The 19,621-nt window shown below is 37.3% G+C and overlaps 3 protein-coding genes across 3 annotated transcripts in view; 1 reads left to right on the top strand and 2 right to left on the bottom strand.

Moving 5' to 3' along the window:
• Positions 1–4,590, bottom strand: part of LOC311276159 (uncharacterized protein) — a gene marked incomplete at its 5' end in the record, with an annotated part of 5,448 nt that extends 858 nt beyond the window's left edge. Inside the window, 3 exons of the mRNA XM_084385701.1 lie at positions 1,080–1,156; positions 1,420–1,700; positions 4,442–4,590. Coding sequence (XP_084241827.1) covers positions 1,080–1,156; positions 1,420–1,700; positions 4,442–4,590 — 507 coding nt within the window. The remainder of the gene's footprint in view (positions 1–1,079; positions 1,157–1,419; positions 1,701–4,441) is intronic.
• Positions 1–12,445, bottom strand: part of LOC311306726 (large ribosomal subunit protein uL30-like) — a gene marked incomplete at its 3' end in the record, with an annotated part of 23,304 nt that extends 10,859 nt beyond the window's left edge. Inside the window, exon 1 of the mRNA XM_084435275.1 lies at positions 12,329–12,445. The remainder of the gene's footprint in view (positions 1–12,328) is intronic.
• On the top strand, positions 12,399–19,621 carry dctn3 (dynactin 3 (p22)). Its single transcript, XM_084435276.1, has 7 exons — positions 12,399–12,531; positions 13,492–13,576; positions 13,675–13,761; positions 16,356–16,439; positions 16,564–16,622; positions 18,922–18,981; positions 19,135–19,621. Exons 1-7 carry the CDS (start codon positions 12,430–12,432, stop codon positions 19,219–19,221), a joined length of 564 nt encoding a protein of 187 aa, XP_084291402.1. The 5' UTR covers positions 12,399–12,429; the 3' UTR covers positions 19,222–19,621.

Below are 19,621 nucleotides of genomic sequence, written 5' to 3'. Positions count from 1 at the left end.
CACAGGTGTTATGTTTGTTGAGTAATTTACAACGGCTTCAAACGCAGCTCAACCAATCAGAACTATCCGTTTTATAATTCATGTTAAAGGCAGGGTAGGTAGGATTTATTAAAAATTAAAGATCCAAATTTGTTAAAACTTTCTATATATATCAATACATAATTAAAATGTAAGAACTCTGAAAAAAAGAGTATAAAAATCAAGTGACTCTAGACCGTTTAATCTGTATTAAACACAGCTCATTATTTCGATTCGGGACGAATCAAAGGATTGGCTTAGGCGACTGTCACTCTCTCGCAACCATGGCAACCACCCTTTTGCCACACAGCACCTGCCCACTTGCGCGCGACCGTTTGATTTGAGGAGTGCGAGAGGCACGGAACCTGATCACACCTCCGTCCAGTAGATGGCGGTAATGCACTATGTTTGCAAGCTGCCAATAAAATCTATCGAAGAAGAAGAAGAAGGCACTGAACCTAGGAATACCAAAACAATGGCAGAGAAAGAGCAATCTAAATTTACAGTACCGGCATATGCAGTTAGTGAAGGCAAACCAGGCAAAAAAAAATGCCCCTTCCCCTCCGCTTGTCTCAGGTAAATAATGCGTCCTCTAGCTCAGCGGTCGGAGTCGCGCGTTCATGTGTTTTGGGGGCGAGGCTTTGGAAGAAGCACAGAAATGAGGGGGTGGAGTGAATGGAAATAATGAGATGTCTTTAAAACAGTCGTGAGAGGTCTACAGACACTCGATTTTGATACTTTCTTTTTCAGAGTACTTACATTTTAATTATGTATTGATATGTACATAAAGTTTAAACAAATTTGAAAAATAAAAATTTTAGACCATTTCTACCTACCCTGCCTTTAACTCCTGTCATACAACTGCTCAAATACTTTTGGCCATTAACTGAAAATGAATGTAATTTTCTCTGCACTTTGATGGCATAGTTTGTGTAGACCAACAAACAAAAAACTAGGCCTAATGTTTGCATTGAAATCATTTGCACAACAAAATGGGCAATAAGTGCAGTGCTTTGATTAGATTGTGCTCCACACACTGTAGTTAACTGTTCATGGCTCACCTCAACTTCAAACAGCAACCCCGAGTCCTCCTTAAACAGTGCAGGCAAGAGCAGAATAGCTTCTTCCAACTGTAGGCCTTTAAACAAAAAAACATCATCAGGTTAACATAACATGGTGGATGCTTTTACCCAATGTTTTCTTTGTTTTTTAAACATTCTTTACTAACACAGTAATTAGTACTCCTCTTAATTACCCTTAACTACTAATTAGTCATTACTATTACGCAAGACAGATACATGCAGGAAGGTATGATCTCAGGCAGATAGGGTGTCAGTCAGTGGTTAGGGCTGTAACGATATGCGATATGAAACTGAAATCGCGACACTCAGATCCACAAACCTGTGTCGCGGTGTGAGAAGGCAGAATCGCGACAGAGTGGGGGGTGTGGGGTGTGGGAGCTATTCATCCTCAACACATCCTTTTTCAGTCGCGGAAAATACTTTTCAATACTCATCTGGATTGAAGCAGCAAACATTGTGTAAAAGTAAAAAAAAAAAAAAGACATAACATTATTTATGATAAGTTTGATTGATTCACAGCTCAGGAGTTTGATTGCTTCACAGCTTTCCTGGGTCAAAATTCGTCTTTGGTGGTGGCCGACACTGTCATTGTCACGGAGTCACTCGACAATGACACACCTCAATCAGCATTAACTCAGCGCACCTGGTCCCGCTCATCATCTCCGGAGTTCTAATCACCTTCACCAGCACTGAATCATCACTCACCTCTGATGCACACTGCATATAAACCTCAGTCACTTTTCAACCAGCGTCCGGTCTCGTCTTACAATACCCGTGACTCTGGTTCCCTGCCTTAATTGTCTGTTTCAATGATATCCTCTCACAAGTACCTGTGGTATTATTCTAACATCTGTTCTGTTTCCCCAGCAGCCGCTGGGCGCGGTGGGCACCCCTGAGCACCTCCATCGACCATCGGGGTATGAGCGGATCATCTCCTCGACTCCTCTCCCATGCTGTGAGAATTCTAAAGACTGTTCCCGTTTCTGCATCCCTTCAAACTGCTTTCACGTTTCAGTCCGTGTATAGACTGTGGTATGAGTGTCCCCCAATTTCCCCGAGCCATCGTGTGTTGTGGAGTTGCACAACGTGTCAAATAAACATTGTTAACCTACTTCTGTGTCTACGTTCCTCAGTAGTTTATGACAGAAGACCGGACCACACTAATGCAAGCTCCACCTGCTCGTGAGGTCCCGGCTGCGAGGACAGAGGCTGCTCGGGGTGTCACCGCACAAGCTGCCACCACATCTCAGCCGCCGCCGCTACTGCATCATCCATCTCACATCCTTCGCTTCAGGAAACCCTCGCGGAACTCAGTCACACATTGCAAGCCCTCAGACCTGCCTCCGCCAGTCCCATGGCCAAACCCACATCATATTCGGGCGAGGAGGAATGCAGTGGTTTCCTCTTGCAATGTCAACTTTATATGGAGATAAATGCTAATAAATTTGTTTCAGAAAGAGCAAAAATTGCTTTTATTATCTCCCTACTCACTGGGCGCGCGCTGAATTGGGCACAAGCCTTGTGGAATGCCGACGTTCCCGCAATACAGACTTTGAGTATTGAACATTTTCGAGTGGTTTTTGCCCAAACGTCTAGTGTTGTTTCAGTACACGACCAGCTGTTTCGTCTTCGCCAAGGCAGATCTACTGTTTCTGAGTATGCGTTGCAGTTCTGGACTATCGCCGCTAATAGCGGCTGGAATGAAACAGCATTGATGACCGCATACCGACAGGGACTGAATTCTGAAATCTGCCTACAGCTCGCCATCTATGATGACACGATCGGAATCGAGAAACTGATTCAACGGTCCATTTTCATTGCTCAACATCGCGCAGCTTGCCTGGGCTCTACCACTGCACCCTCTCCACGATTCTCCTTGCCCATCACACCTCCAGCACCCGAGCCGATGGAGATCGATTCAGGTCATCTAACCCAACCTTAGTTACATATGACCCTCTTGGTTATGTACGTCTGGCAAGAATCATGTATTGGATGTATTGTATTGGTTGCAGTGCAATTAATCAAGCATTAATCAAGCTAGAAAGGCACAAGTAGCAGCAACTATACTAGCCATAGCAACTACACACTGAAAATTCTAAGGGTAGCGGCACATTGTCACAATTATGTTCTGTCTAGTCTGCACATGTTCTCGTTAGTCGCTGGTTAGTTCATCTTCCTCCACTTGTGTCTGGTTAGTTCCCTCATTTCATCCTGTGAATTTATACTCTGTCAGTCCCTTGTCGGTTCTCGTTAATGTTAGTTGTGGTTGTGTCTGTCCTGCCTGAGTTTGATCAGTAAAGATTGCGTTTAACCCTTATCTTCATCTTGTGCCTTCAACTACCAGCCAGACGTTACACACATGTATAGCAGTCTTTTAATAAGGCTGTAACAATGGCTGCCCCCCAAAAAATTATTAATTAAACTGTTCAGGAGCCAGACTAGTCAAAACTTGTTAACTAAAAAAAGATATGTAATAAATTTCAGTTTCCCGGAAAATATCTCAAACCACCCATACACAAAATGAATGCCTTCCAATACCCACAATAACACAGAATAGGGGCTTTAACGAAATTTCAGGTCAAAATTTATTTACGAAAACATATTAAAAATTACACAAATAGCGTTTGTATGTTTTCACACTAAATGTTGTCTATGCACGACTGGACCATCACCATTTCTACTATGTGTTACAAATAGGGTTGGGTATCGGTTGGGTTTTATCCGATACCAGTACTAAGTACTCGGTAAAAAAAATAAAAAAGTCATGCACTGAAATTTTCGTTCTTGTTCGGTCTCATTACTACCGTTTATGTCGGAACCGGTTTCCTATTGGCACCGCGTTTTCGGTACCCAACCTTAGTTACATATGACCCTCTTGGTTATGTACGTCTGGCAAGAATCATGTATTGGATGTATTGTATTGGTTGCAGTGCAATTAATCAAGCATTAATCAAGCTAGAAAGGCACAAGTAGCAGCAACTTACATTGTTTTCTTACTAAGGTGGTCAAAAAGAGTCTGGATCAATAGATTTCGTAGTTTTGTTTTACTTGCACTCTTCAGATCAGAATCTCTTCTGTCTATGGCCATCCTCAGCACTGTTGGAATCACTAAAGAGGTATCTGGACTGGACTGTGCTTGGCTGGAGTTATCATTGTTTCTTGGAGGGTTCTCTTTACAGAGAAAAAAATGGAGGAAGAAAAGGGAAACTCAATAAGAGACTTGGCCATCAAAAAATAGAATCAAATTAGCAAATTAACAGTTAGTAAAACACTGGTGAACTACAATGTAACAGAGTGGGCCCAGTGCTGTGTTTTGGCATATGGGATACTGTTCTGATTACCTGGTCATTGGTGTGCTTTTAAGTTTATCCAACTGGGCCAGAAACAGACTCTGCTTGCGAATGACCGGAATGAGCCTCTCAGACATCCTCTCTGAGATAATAGCAAGAGTGGCTCCATCTATCTCATGTTCTGGAAACGAGAAAGCATTTAATTAAGAAGGAGGGGTTCAACAAATAGCAAGCATTGTTATGAATTTATCAATTAGACCTTGCATTGTGATTGGCAAAGCTACATTCTAGGGAGTGACAAAATCGTGTGATAAATTTGTATTCTGTTGATCAATTGCAGTAGTCAGAGCTAAATTAATGATGTTGTAGCTTAGCAAATGCTAATCTCCTTTCAGGAGAGCATTGGTAAAATAGGTTGAGTGGTATTGGTTAATTACAAATTAAAGCTTGACTGGCACATTGCATCGCTAACACCAAGTTTCTGATTCTGTTCATCACTGAAATCAAACAAATCATTAGCCTAAACTTAAATCAATTTAAAGTCGCAAATAACTTAGTATATCTCACAGGCCGATGAAGCAGTGTGATGAACAGGTTGTCTTCTTGATCCGTGTATGCGTCAAGGGCATGGAAGTCAGTTTCCTCCCCAGGTGTAATGGCCACCCACTGAGTTGTCGACTGGACACCGTAGGCATGCAGATGCTCAGAGAAGCACCAAGTTTTGTAGAGTCTTCCGCACAATTTCCACTGACTGTGGTACTTGACAATATGTAAAACTTTCAAAAAAACTGGGATTTCCTCAGCATGCACAAGGTCAAGGATCAAGAAGTCTCCAGTGGTGTATTTGACTCTGTCATATATCACTTGTTTGTTTTTCAAGAGTGTCTCACTCAGTTCAGCAGTGTCCTCTGCAATAATCTCTCTAAGCTGAGAGGGTAGTGCATTCAAACGTATCTCTATTAAAGAGTACGGGACATCTTCCGAGCCATGGTTTCCAGTTGATTGTGCTTCCCAACACTGGCGCATTTGATAGCGCTTTGCCAGAGTTGTGGCAATATTCTGGTAATTGTTTACAATCGATGAAAGGCGCTTAAAGTACAGGTGTTTGGCCTCATACCTGAGACACCAATGTGCTCTCAGTGGGCCGTGCTGTTTGATTAATCGAGGATAGTGAACCAGAAAGTGAATCTTTGGAGTGAAGTTGTCAGGGAAAAGCTTCTGAAAACTCTTCAAAAATTCTGTGATGAGAGCAGATAATGGACTCAGCCAACTTGTTTTGATCACAGGTGCCAGTACTATGTCACATATAGATCTAAATAGCAAATAGAGAGCCCAGTAAGTGTTTTCCTGAGGAATGAAGCTTCCAATCAAAAAAGGTAAGAGTCGGAAAAGGGTTAGTTTTTCAACAGCTTTTCCTGGGATGACACCTTGCAGCAGAGCAGATGGCTTCAGCAAAACAGGCCTGTGAGTGATATCGTTTTGTCCAAAGGGGAACTGTTGTAGCTGTTCTCGCGCTCGCGCTCGCTCACGTGCACCTGACATGCACACAGTGCACACTAATCGGCGCGTACGTTTTTATTTAATTATATATTTATTTATTATGATTTTTTTTTTTACTTTCAAAATGACAGAATTCAACAACAAGTTCTTGACACATTTTCAAATTTTGTAAGTATAAATTTAAACACGTTTTTAAACATAACTTCTCTCGTCACTCATTTGTTTAGCCTAATTATTTGACTAGGCCTACACAAATATCAAAAAGCAGTTAATATATAGCTTTTTATTGAAGTTTGTGACATAATTTCGGTAGGCTTGTCATCAATCTGACTTCACATCCACACAAATTTTTATTTTATTTTTTTTCTGTGGTCAAAAAGTCTTGTGTGGGGGCCCTGGAATATATATAGGCGGGCCTTGTATTCAGGAAAATCACTATATTTTAATGTTGTGTTTCTATTCCTATCACCAACTAAACTAAGAGACTAGAGAGAGAGAGAGAGAGAACCTTTAAATAACTGTAGGTGCTTAACAGGTTTTTTGGTAATGGTGCCATATAGCACCTTAACCACCCCAAAGAACCGCTAAAGAACCGCTGAAGAACCGCACTGGGCTTAACAGGTTCTTTAAATGGTAGTGGTGCTATATAGCACCTTAACCACCGCAAAGAACCCCTGAAGAACCGCTGAAGAACCATTTTTTTTAGTGTGTATACACACATTACATTACATAACCCAAAGAGATCGCACTGTCAGATAGTTTGGGAATATTCACACATAACATACACATAAAACATGATATTAGAGTTTTAAAATCAAACATTTTAAAAGAGAACAATACGTCACAGTTGTTTAAACCAATGAGCATTAAGCTGTGTCGTCAGCAAATCGTTTCCCATCATGCTTTTGATCAGCGCAGTCGGTGGAGAGCAACTGCGCTCGACTGCAGAATCCGACACGTGCGCTTTGCGTTCGCGAGAGATTTTTGACTTACGTCAGCATGACATCAGAGCAAGGCGAACCGCACTCGGACACATTTCTAACCGGCATGCATCTCGCGCTAATCACCGGTGATCGGTTCTGCGCAGATTTTGCTCATCTCAAACAAACTACTGTCTATGGTGATTAGGGACAAAGTCCTTTTAGTCCTTTTTATTATTTATAATAAATAGTCTCTGTTAGGGACCATGCTGAGGGAGGCTTTAGTGCATGGGCGTAGATTACGAGGGGGACGTATGAGTTAAAAATGGCAAAAACTCTTCACTCCTTTTTCCCGAAAAAGTCAAGCACTGTAAGTTGTCATGTGGTGTCCGAATTGTGAATAACTCTGCCTATTTCTCGAGTTGAATAATTAACAAGTTTTGTTGGAAATTGAAAATATTCACTATACCCGCACAAACGTGCGCTTATTTTCAGTCTTTTTTTTTATTCGTAATGTCTTTTATTTTCACAGATATGTAATCAAAGCCCTTCAAATTAGAATAAAGATGGTGATTGTTAATGCTGAATTTGGGTTTTCATGCATTAACAGCCACTATATCTGGTTGAATCAGGCAAGCGTTGTAACATGTGTAGCCTACATGATGTTTACCATGTATAATTCAGTAACACTTTACAAAATAGATTAAAAAAGTTGTAGACAAACTTTGAGTTGTCTTGAAAAAGCCTAACCTGAAAGTTTGAAGTTTTAAAAGTTGAAGTTTTAAAAGCTTGAAGTTTGACGAAGCCTACACTAAAAACTATTTGAAATATGTAAACAATATTGTACAATAGGCTATGTGCAGTATAAAGTACAGAACATCTGCATTTCTTTCTTTCTTTCTTTCTTTCTTTCTTTCTTTCTTTCTTTCTTTCTTTCTTTCTTTCTTTCTTTCTTTCTTTCTTTCTTTCTTTCTGTTTTATTGCTTTAAACATAAATAGCATATTAAGCCAATTAAGCAAAAACCTGTCAACAAAGGTCTAAAAAAAAAAAAAAAACTGGTGTAAGGCTTGGCATTCTGTCCCCCTCACTTTTGAAATAATGGCTACGCCCCTGCTTTAATGCTATTGATTTCACAACTCTCAATCAGGTGTTTAAAATCAACCGGGTCAAACAATGTATGCTTGGAGGAAATGCTCCCTGGGTTTTCATTCCAAATGTATTATTTAACCGCTGTGGTGGTTTAAGTTTTTGCCAAGTTGTTATTTTAAATGTAATAAGTTACCTATCCATTTATCAGATTTTAACAAGCAAGCACTGGATTCTTGGAAACTGGCTTTTAAACACAATTTTTCACCTCACAAATGCATTGTATGGAATAATCAATATATCCTATATTATAAAAACAGGACGATATTTAATAAAGAATGTGTAGAAAATAATATAATATGTATTTCAAAATTTATAAACACGGATGGGATTAGTTATGAAAAATTTAGTAAGGAAAACAGTATTAATATTACTCAAAGAGAATTTTTGAGAATAATCAATGGTATTTCGCCTAAACTTCTACAGCTTATCAAATCATCCTTACAATACTCTCCTTTAAAGGAAGACATTCCTCGATTAATGATAGATGGTATTGACTTGTTAGATAAAAAATTCAATAATATTTATATCAGAAGAACATTACTCTCTATAAGTGTTTCTCCTAAAGCAGTGTCTTCATGGAAACGGATATATCCTCCTTTATCTTTATCTAACATATGGTCTATTCACAATAATTTTGTGATACCAAACAAAGTCAAAGAAATCCACCTTAAAATCCTTCATAATTTTTACCCCTGCAAGTTATTTTTATCTAAATTTATGGATATTCACCCAGAATGCTCTTTTTGTGGATCTGAAAATGAATCAGTGATTCATTTGTTTTTTAAATGTCCCTTTAAAGTACCATTTTGGAATGAGATTTCAATGTTGATCTTTACATCCTTTAATAACCTTATTGACATCACTGATGATATGGTCCTGTTTTTGTCATGTAACACTGATTCTGTTGCTTTAAATAATGCTATTAAAATCCTGTGCTTGCTTGGAAAAGGTCATATTCATAAGTGTAAAGTTACAGCTTCAAACCCAAATTTGATTGCATTTTGCTCTGAATTAAAAAGTGTTGCTGAATCCCTCTGTAAATTAAATCAAAACAAAAAAAGCAGTTAAAACATACCAGATTTTAAATAAGGTTTTGATTCACCTGTAAATTGAGATATAATCTTTATAGATGAGCTTTCCTACCTACTTGAGTCAAAAAGTATATATATATTTTTTTTGTCTATGTATTATTATTTAATCTTTGGTATAATTGTTATTGTATTTTATTATTATTTTATTTGTTGTTTTATCTGGATATAGGCTATATATATATATTTTTATTCTGTTATTCTAAATCCCTCGTAACAGATTGTTTGTTCTTAATCATTGCTAAAGGCTAACTTTCGTTGTAATATAATACTATGTTTTCAAATGTCAAATGTTACTGGCAAAATATTAATAAAAAAATAAAATAAAAAATACAGCGCTTCCTCTGCCTGTGACGTCACTTGCAATCGACACAAATTAACCGGAAATGTTTCCAGCAGTTCATTTGCATTGTTAAAGCCATAGACAGTATATAAACTGGACACAGCGACCCCATAGGTTTCAACGGAGAGAAGTGAAGCAAATTAGAAAGCCCTTAGGTGGAAAAAGCCCTTAACTGTCTAAACCTGGATAAATCCCCAGGCTCAGACGGTTTAACAAGCAACTTTTACAAGCATTTCTGGAATAACCTAAAAGATCTCTTACTAAATATGCTAAAAGAAATATGTAATACATTCATTTTACCAACAACAATGAAGCAAGGAATTATCACCCTAATTCCAAAACCTGGCAAAAACTCAAAGATAATTGACAATCTACGTCCCATAACTCTTCTTAATAACGATTACAAACTCTTGACTCATATTTTTGCAAACAGACTTAGAGTGGGGATCGAGGACATCGTGTCAGACACACAATCAGGCTTCATCAGAGGACGTTCAATACATAATAATAAACGACTTATACTTGACTTACTTGACTATAATTACCTTATAGAAGACAAGAGCCTAATTCTTTTTCTGGACTTTTTTTAAAGCTTTTGACTCGATCGAACACAGATTTATGTTTCGGACATTAGAGCTCTTAGGATTTGGTGAACAATTTATAAATATAGTCAAATTAATTTACAAAGATACAAATAGCACAGTCCTTCTGCCGCAAGGAACTTCCCCAAGATTCCCGATTCAAAAAGGTATTAAGCAGGGATGTCCTATATCCCCATTGTTATTTATTATTGCAGCCGAGATGTTATCCATTCTTATTAAAAATTCAGATTTTAAAAAACTAACATTATTTGATCAACAATTGACAATAAGCCAACTTGCTGATGATACAGCCATATTTATGGAAAATAGCGACCAACTCCCAAAAATCCTTGAAACAATAGATTCCTTTTCAAAAGCGTCTGGGCTAAAATTGAATCTCAATAAATGTGAAATTCTACCTATTCATGATTGTAATCTCTCAGTTATTCATCCCATCCCTGTGAAAACAACCGTTAAGTATCTAGGCATACAAATTACAAAGGACGTGAATCAATTAACCAATCTTAATATCTGGGGGAACTTGGAAAAATGTAAAGCTCATCTCAACGCTTGGTCTCAGAGAGATCTATCTATTATCGGGCGAACATTACTTACAAAAACTGAAACCATCTCTCGCTTCATCTACCCAAATATATATATATATATATTTTTTTTTATGAAGTTAAGTGCTCACGGAAGAGATGGGTTTTCAGCTGTTTTTTGAATGTTGTTAAGGATTCTGCATTCCAGATGAGGGTGGGGAGAGTGTTCCACCAGCATGGAAGTTTACCATTATTCATTTCATGATAACATTCTCCAATGAATTGTCCCTCAGAGTCTTTACACAGAAACATACGGCCACCTTCCATTAATCAGACTAACTGATCATTCTTGGAATGAGGTACTGCGGTATTACTACCTTCCCTTGGGCCGCTCGTTTCATCTCGAGGCTCTGACGAGACAATTGTGTCTGGAGTGGCTGATCCTGTCTCCTGCAGGACCCCATCAATGTTTCTGTCTATAAAATAAAATACTTTATCACATTTTATCACTGTTGTTGTAACATCCATGGTATATTTACCATGCAACTCATGTATAAACAGCTTGGTCTTTTTTAATCCAGTCTAAATGTGCACATAAATTGTTGGTAAAATTATTTGACCTCTGGTTGGAGCATTTTCAACATTTATATATCTCTTAAACACATCTGTGCTAAAATACATTATCAACTCGAATGCTTTCACACAATATTCCATCAATCAAGCAGTTATAAAATACAGCTTAATACAACAAAAAGACATTTCTGGTATTTATTTGTATTTCTGAGAGAAACGGACCTCAGGTTGGGTTTGGGCTTTAAAATATAACCGTAATGGTCGGGTTAAATGATTTCGGGTACGGGCCGGGTTCGGGCTTTAGACCTCTAGCGCCTTGGGGTAAAAAAATTCTGTAAACACATTTGGATCAGTCACAAATCTTTGTCAAAGTTACTTATTGTACTTGTTGTTCAACAATTGAATTCTTGATATCAAAAATGTAATTGTTGATATCTGTAATTGTATTTTCACTAGTGAAATGTCACCATAGGACTGCCATTCAAAATCAATTGTTGATATCAAGAATTGATTTCTTACTAGTAGAAATATAATTTTTAATATCAATAATTACATTGTTACTAGTAAAAATGCAAATTCCTGATATCAAGAATTACGTGGTTACTAGTAAAATGTCTATTCTAGATATCAACAATTAAATTGTTACTAGTAAAAATGTACATTTTTGATATCTGAAAATGTATTTCTGATATCAATATAATTTCAGATATCTAAAATGTCTTTCTTACTAGTAACAATTACATTAATGATATCAGAAATTAACATTGTCACTAGTAGCAAGTCAATTGTTGATATCAAGAATAGACATTTCAGCTAGTGACAATTGAATTCTTGATATCAAAAATATATGGTTTTACTAGTAAGAATTGTATTTCTGATATGTGAAACTGGAATTTCAACTAGTAAGAAATCAATTCTTGATATCAACAATGGATTTTGAATGGCAGCCTATGGTGACATTTCACTAGTGAAAATACAATTACAGATATCAAGAATTATAGTTTTTACTAGGTAAAATTAAGTTGTTGATATCAAGAAGTAGCATTGTTACTAGTGGAAATGTAATTTCTGATAAAAAAATAGCCATTGTTAGGCTACTAGTAGAAATCTAATTCCTGATATCAGTAACTATCATTTTAACTAGTGAAAATTGAATTGTTGATATCAAGGATTCATATCCCGGAAATGAATAAAAGTTAAAACGGCTTGCTATATGGCAATATATCATAGACAGTACATACATTTCAGGCGTGCAGGCTGGCGGACTGCGCTCTGACGCGCAGAAGAAGAGGCTGTCCGAAGCGTCATTTCCGGGTTAGAGAACCAAGTTCCAAACAACAAAATGGAAGGGAAAAACAATCTGGACGATCTGGACGCTCGACTTCAAGTTCTCGAAAAACGCGTTCATGGGGAAAGAGGAGGAAAAAACAATAAGCCAGTGAAGGTGATTCGCCTCAGACGCGCCTAAAGCCCTCTAACCGCACTGTGTGTGTGTGTGTGTGTGTGTGTGTGTGTGAGTGTGAGAGAGAGCTGTGTTTATTGTTGTAGATTTGACAGATCATATTCACGAGATAATAGCAATCATTCTTGCTGACGATTATACGGTTTTAATGTGCATTGGTTGTCAGAAATGGCATGCTGGCATTGGTAGGTGTTGTGATGCAGTAACGTTACTGAGAGCTGTTCAGTTTGCGGGCGTGGCAGCAGACAAATTACACTAATAAACCTATGAAAAAATTAATAAATTAAATTAAATGAATGAAGTTGTGTTTAACAAATTGTTAAAATAATAAATAAATGCTTTAAAATGTCATTTTAATAAATAATATAGTTCCTAACCAGTACAGTACAGTGAAAAAAGTCTTCCAAATAATATTTACAACATATTTTTAATATACATTTTTATAGTGTAAATTGGGTCTTTATACATGAAAATATATAGCTGATTAAAACAAATTAGGACGGGGGACCATCACACAAAGATGATAATAGTTGGGGGGTCTTTGGCATTAAAAGATAGAACACCCTTGATCTAAGACACAGACTAGATTAAATGTACCGCCACTCACTCAACATTCACATATAATACCATTTAAAGTTGCCATGAAAATGAATGCAGCATACAGGGTTCTGATGGAAACAATGTGTCAAAATAGCGAAATGTCATTCATGAGTTCATTCTAATTTCGAGATTACATGGAATATGTATACTTTAAAAAATAATTTGTAATGCTGCAGGACAATTCAGAACAAAACAATGTATGCAAAATGTTATCAAAAGTGATAAACTATTCAGTTTTACCTAAAAACTTGATGTTGGTAAAGTACATGTCCAGTTAAAACTCTTCGTATATAACCTGATTAACCTTTTGCTTGATTTATATTCTGTCTCTCCTTCCTTCAGTGTGCTGAATCACTCACAAGGATCAGTAGTGCTCTTGCAAACACAGCAAACAAGAGAGAGCGTGTCAAGATCCTGCACAAGAAAAGTGAGAGTCTCCCAATGAATCAGTAAAATTTGTGATCAAAATCCTGTGTATGTTTTAATATGTTCCATCATCATTTCTAAATGAATCTTTTCTATCAGTTGAAGATTTGCTGAAGTATTTGGACCCTCAGTTCACAGACTTCATTGCTGTGCCAGATGCAATGAAATTGGAGTTTATTCTAGCAGGTTAGTGCACTTTTTTCACCCATGTGATTCCCAATTGGTTTTGCTTCAGGACCCTGATTTTACATTGGACGTAAAGTACCACACTTGTGAATTGTACAAGCAAACACAAATTAAAGAGGGCAACAGAGCCCAGACTAACTTTACTAAGAGCACTGTAGACCATTACTGAAGTGCTGGAAAAAGTTGTGTGATCATCCGTTAAAAGTGCTTGAATTTCACTCTCAAAAGGTTGTATCAACCCTGAAATGAATAATGTAAAAACATCCGACCATTTCTGCTACAACACCATGTAGGGCTGTTGGAACGAATTCCGAAATTCGAATATAATTCGAATATTAAAAAAATCAATACTATTCGAATGCTGAAGTTCCTATTCGAATATTGCTTTTTTAATGTATATTTTAAAAATTTTTTGCAATCTTGCCTTTCCCGCCGCCTTGGCTTACACGCATGTGAAAATTAAATGCTTTTGTTTCTTGTGATGAATAAAGTTTTTGAATCGTAACACAATTGTGCACGTTATCCACGCTGTATCATCATAACATTACTGTAAAAAAAAAAAATCGCGGAGAGCAATGTCTCCATGGAAACGGAGATCACCACTCCTGACAATTTGATTCACAGTCCACACTACAACGTGAAAACGGCGTTTTCAAATGTATCCACTTTGGAGTGCGTTTTCATTAATTAAAACGCTGTCTCAGTGTGGACGGAAGGCCAAAACGGAGAGAAAAATATACGTTATTTTTTATGACAACGCTACACCCTGACTGACAAGCTAGACGATCTGTCCGAGGAACCGCCGCTAAAACAGGCAAGAATTACTTATTTTCTGTCTCTCTCCTCGTCACGGGGCTTACCAGCTGTCCGCCAGAAGGCAATAACAGACAAACTGACACGGTTTATCTGTGAAGATATGAGACCGATCAACATCACGCATTGGCGATCCATAAGACTGTAATGTCGTAAATATTAATAATAGGATGAATTTGAGCATTTAATATTCGAATATTATTCGAATATTAAATAAAATAAGGAATGGAATTCGAATAGTATTATAGAGGAAGATTGACAGCCCTACTACATACCCATGTAACAGTGAAACAATTTTGCATATTGCATAACGCCGAGGAAGCCTCCGGAGCTGAAATTCAGATATGACAATAGGCATTTAATTTCCGACTTGTGCTGTAAGTGGTACACCAATCAGAACAGACTGGGATGTCTGACCAATCAGAGCAATGTAGGCTCGTTGAAAGGAGGAGCTAGTGAGAAGAAATCTTCGAATAAATCATTTTCAGACTTTTAAGAAATAAGGTGATGTGCAATGTATACTATGAGAAAGTTCAAGTGTTTTTTGACCTTTGATGCATGTAAACCTTAATCCAGGAGATGTCCAAAACAAAATAAGAAACCTTTAAAATAGCATAATAGGGGCACTTTAAACAAATCTTTATGTTACCTACAGGAAAACGAGACAACTGTGATGTCTCTACATGGCTACAGTTAGCATTGTTGGCACAATGTTTCTCCTGGTTTCCACGTCAGCGTTATAAGGCCTAATCCTGGCTTAATCTAAGCCCTGTCTGTGAAACCAGGCCCATATGATTTTGTATAGATTTAACCCCTTAACGCCTGAATTTATAAAGCTGTATATAAAAAAAAAAATTCTGTGTGTTTTTGACTTTAGGTAGATGGTAAATAATGTTGAGATTATCAATTTCACTTTTGCACAACAAATAAATAGAAATTTTGGTATGTTGCAAATTTGCGACAACAGGCATTTAGGGTAATTTTGGTATGTTGCAAATTTGCGACAGTGGGCATTTAGGGTATTTTTTTACAAAATGGAAAAATTAATAAAACACATTTTCCCATCTCAGGAATGTAGATTTTATTCATGGCACAAAGTTGTTAGAACTTATAAACTTTATACTTATAAACTTTGACAAATTAATGAATCTTGACAACAGCAAGAAACAAAACACTCTCCTACTCCCTAACATTGACAGTAGTTTTTATACATTCCATGTTACACTCTGTTTAACTCTTTCCTTGTTTCTCCAGTGCATACATTATATATTCTTATAGTGTTATATCCTAACATGCTATTTTTTGTGAAAAAAAAAAAAGCCATTAGCCATTAGCCCAATCCAGCCGTTATGGCCCAATGTCACAAATTTGCTACAAACAGAAATCTACAAAGTACGTAAAAAATATTCGTCACATGAAGTCTATATGAATAACATAGCTATAGAAGCAATCAATAAGCTGGTACATATTTTTATCTTAGCACAACTTAACTCATTTTGGGAAATTTCTCCACATTTGCGCACTTGATATGCGGATTTTGCAAAACAAAATATTAGCTTCGGTGAACCGGATGTAGTTCCCACTCCGACCGCTCCTACGATAAACCAGTGCGTGCAAAATGTTCCTAGGTATGTATCGAATGTGCACAAACAGGCATTGGGGGAAAACACACGCTATCTCGCCTGCAGTCTGAATGGAAGGGGTTTGTTGCAAATTCGCGACAGTAGGCGTTAAGGGGTTAATTATTTCAACAATATATTAATCTCCTCCTATTTCTACAGAGGAAGAGTTTTTGCGTTCCCAGGCCACATTATTGGAGCAGGTTCACAATCTGCAGCCTCTTCTGGACAGCAACCACATCAAAGGTAAAACACTGATCACTGCTATTTTTGTCAAATATTTAAGTAACTCTTTTCTTATATTTTGAGGTTAACTGGATGTATTATTAACAAAACTGTGTTTCCCCCCCTTCCCATCCTGTTTTTACAGCGGTTCCAGAGTTGACCACTAAAGTGCAGCGGTTGTCTCAAATTCACATTCAACAGCAGGTAACCATTATTTTTTTTATAATTATAATATTTGAAATCACGAAAACAAACTCGCCCCTACACAAAAGGATCACACCCCAATCTTGATGCCTTTGCCCCTACATTCACATATATGCTACGCAACACAGACAATGACTATGGCAAAGTCTGTGCCTGCCGCCTGAGGGTATGACGTCATCAAAAAGTGAAAGCAATGTGTGTTACTATGATAGTTCAGGTCGAATGTCTAATTGTTATTTAGCTCCTTCAACTCCTTCGATGGTAAAGTCATCCCTTCCACCTCCACCAAAAAATCCCTACATAACACGATAGTGCAAGCAACTAATAAATTACACATGTGACAAGATTAAGGGGTTATAGTGACCACTAAAAGGGGAACCAAAAGAAAAACATATATTAAGAGTATGTTATCTGACTTTTCCGACACACTTTGGGAGCCGATGCTTGAAACAGGCGGTGGAGGAGGTTTAAACGTTCCAGGCTTATAATAATAATAATAATAATAATAATAATAATGCAAATCAACAAACAAGCGAAGATGACACGAGTATATTCAAGCAAAAGACAGTATAACTTAATTCTGTGAAACACTGCAAAACCAACATTACTCATGTATCAAGAAGAATAAAGCAACATCAGCGTCCGTTTTTAAGCCTGCCCGCTCCTTAAGTCTCTCCGGCGCCGGAAAGCTTCTCCGATAGGGGTCCCACCTTTTGCCTGAACGTAACCCTTTAAAAAAAAGTTATGTTCCCCTGCCATTTTCCTCTTTTGCATGTTCTCTGCCATCTCCCTTGTTCTGCTAATGTCTGTCTTGAGCACTGATCTCTCTCTCCTGCCCCATCATGAGTGGACACGCCCCTTACTGCTGATTGGCTACAGGTGTGTTTAGGTGCTATGTCCACTTTTCAACAGCATTTTTAAAAAATTGCTTACTGCACCTTTTAAGGTGCAAGTACTTACTTGTACTTAAGGATTTAAAGAAGGCCTATTACCTTTTTTTGACATTTTCAATATTTTTTAGTGTGTAATGTTGCTGTTTGAGCATGAAGAAGGTCTGCAAAGTTACAAAGTCCCTCCAGCGGGAGTTCTTCTCTATATCAGTGTCACTGTTTCTGAACTCCCTGAAACGCCTCCATTGTAGCCTTGAGTTTCTTCCGGAACAAACATGTCAAAACATTCCTCATTTAAATAATTCATACGCAGAATAAAGGGGCGGGGCCTGGTTGAGTTAGTTAGTAGTGTGTTGAAACTGGTGGTTATGGTAAGGGGCGAGATATTTCCCAAACAAGCTCGAAGTGGTTGACCAATCACAACACACTGCTCCAGTCGACCAATCAGAGCACACTGTGCTTTTCACAAGGAGGGGCTTCATAGAGACAGGAACTAAACAGAGCGTTACTGACATTTTGAACATTAAAGCATGAAAACGTATTCTAGTACACTTCAAAAACATAATCAAAAATTAAAAGAGCATAGTATGTCCTCTATTATTATTATTATTATTATTATTATACTTAACTGGATGTGTGCAATATTAAACCAATATCCTTAAACCTGTTACCTGAATATTTTCAGCAGATTTTACAGTGGTTTGACATTTGATAGTGATTTTCAGACTAATAGTCAAGACTAATCATGAACCGTGTTCACTCTCAAATGCAACCATCTACAGTGATGGTTATCATAAAAACACATTATGATAAGTCAATGTCTGTGTCTGAAAAGGATAGTTCACCCAAAACTTAATTTTACTAACCCTAAACCAAACCCCAACCCTAACCCTACAGAGTAAGTACATGTAGTTAATTATTATTACACAGTACTTCAATATATAATTACACTGGGTTAAATAAAGGGTTACACTTTATTTTAAGGTGTCCTTGTTACTGAGTAATTATATATTGAAGTACTGTGTAATAATAATTAACTACATGTACTTTACTGTAGGGTTAGGATTTGGCTGAGGGTTAGTTGCATGTAATTATGCATAATTTACTGTTATTACTATGGTGAGTACATGTAACATATGTAACAAGGACACTGTAAAATAAAGTGTAACCAATGATAATAATAGTAGTGAAGTACTATTACTCCAATACTTTTTACACCTCTGGTCTCTCTTTTACACCTCACATTTGCAGGTGGAGTGGAGTAGGGATTTCTTTGTGTAAAACTTTTTTTTTTACATGTATTTTAGCATGTAGGTTTGACCATCATTAAACGAGAACATGTTGTGACTCATGCTGATTCTCCTTCCTATACAAACATACAGTATATGATCTGTGATTGACCTCCACAGGACCAGAATGAAGAATTGTCTGCTGAAGTGAAGAGGCTGTTTGAAGAATACAACAAAATGGTATCCTTACTTGCAGTGAATGTTAAAAAAAGACTCCTCCTTAATTACCATGTGTTCAAAAGTCCCTGCAGCTAAAAAAACACACACAATAAGTTCATTTTTGGACATGAATTCTTTCACATGAATGCCTTAGTATCCTTAACCTTTTCACAGATGATTCTTTTATCAAAACAGTTTTCACAGTGGGATGAAACTCTGCGTGTGCTGGAAGGACCCAAGCAAGGCCAGCCGATAGATTAGGAGTTTAATGCTTAGATTGAATGTTGCATTTAGCAGTCCTTATTACAGATATGATTAATAAAACAGCACTGTCATTCCTAAACATACCTTGTTGTATTTAAGTGTTGTGTAAGGCTTCTGCCTACCCTTGATCTTGTACAAATATGCTTCTCTTACTGTATTATTAAATAATTAAATGCTCATTACATTTGTGTTTACACATTTCTCCTGTAATACGATGTGCTTGGAAAATGTATTTCAACCATTACCTTCTAAAGTAAAGAGTTGAGGAACTCGTTTTGCTTTTTAATTTATTTATTCCAGCAATTGTGAGGATAATGTGTGTATGAGGGTGTTTTTGTTTTACGGCATTTAGAAAAGTTTCACCTCCTAAATTACCATAAATAAACCATCAAAGTGC

The sequence above is a fragment of the Rutilus rutilus genome, assembly GCF_951802725.1.
Source record: "Rutilus rutilus genome assembly, chromosome: 17".
In the NCBI taxonomy this organism is placed as follows: domain Eukaryota; kingdom Metazoa; phylum Chordata; class Actinopteri; order Cypriniformes; family Leuciscidae; genus Rutilus; species Rutilus rutilus.
The sequence above is the reverse complement of the archived record's forward strand: the minus strand, read 5'-3'. Positions and strand labels throughout refer to the sequence as shown.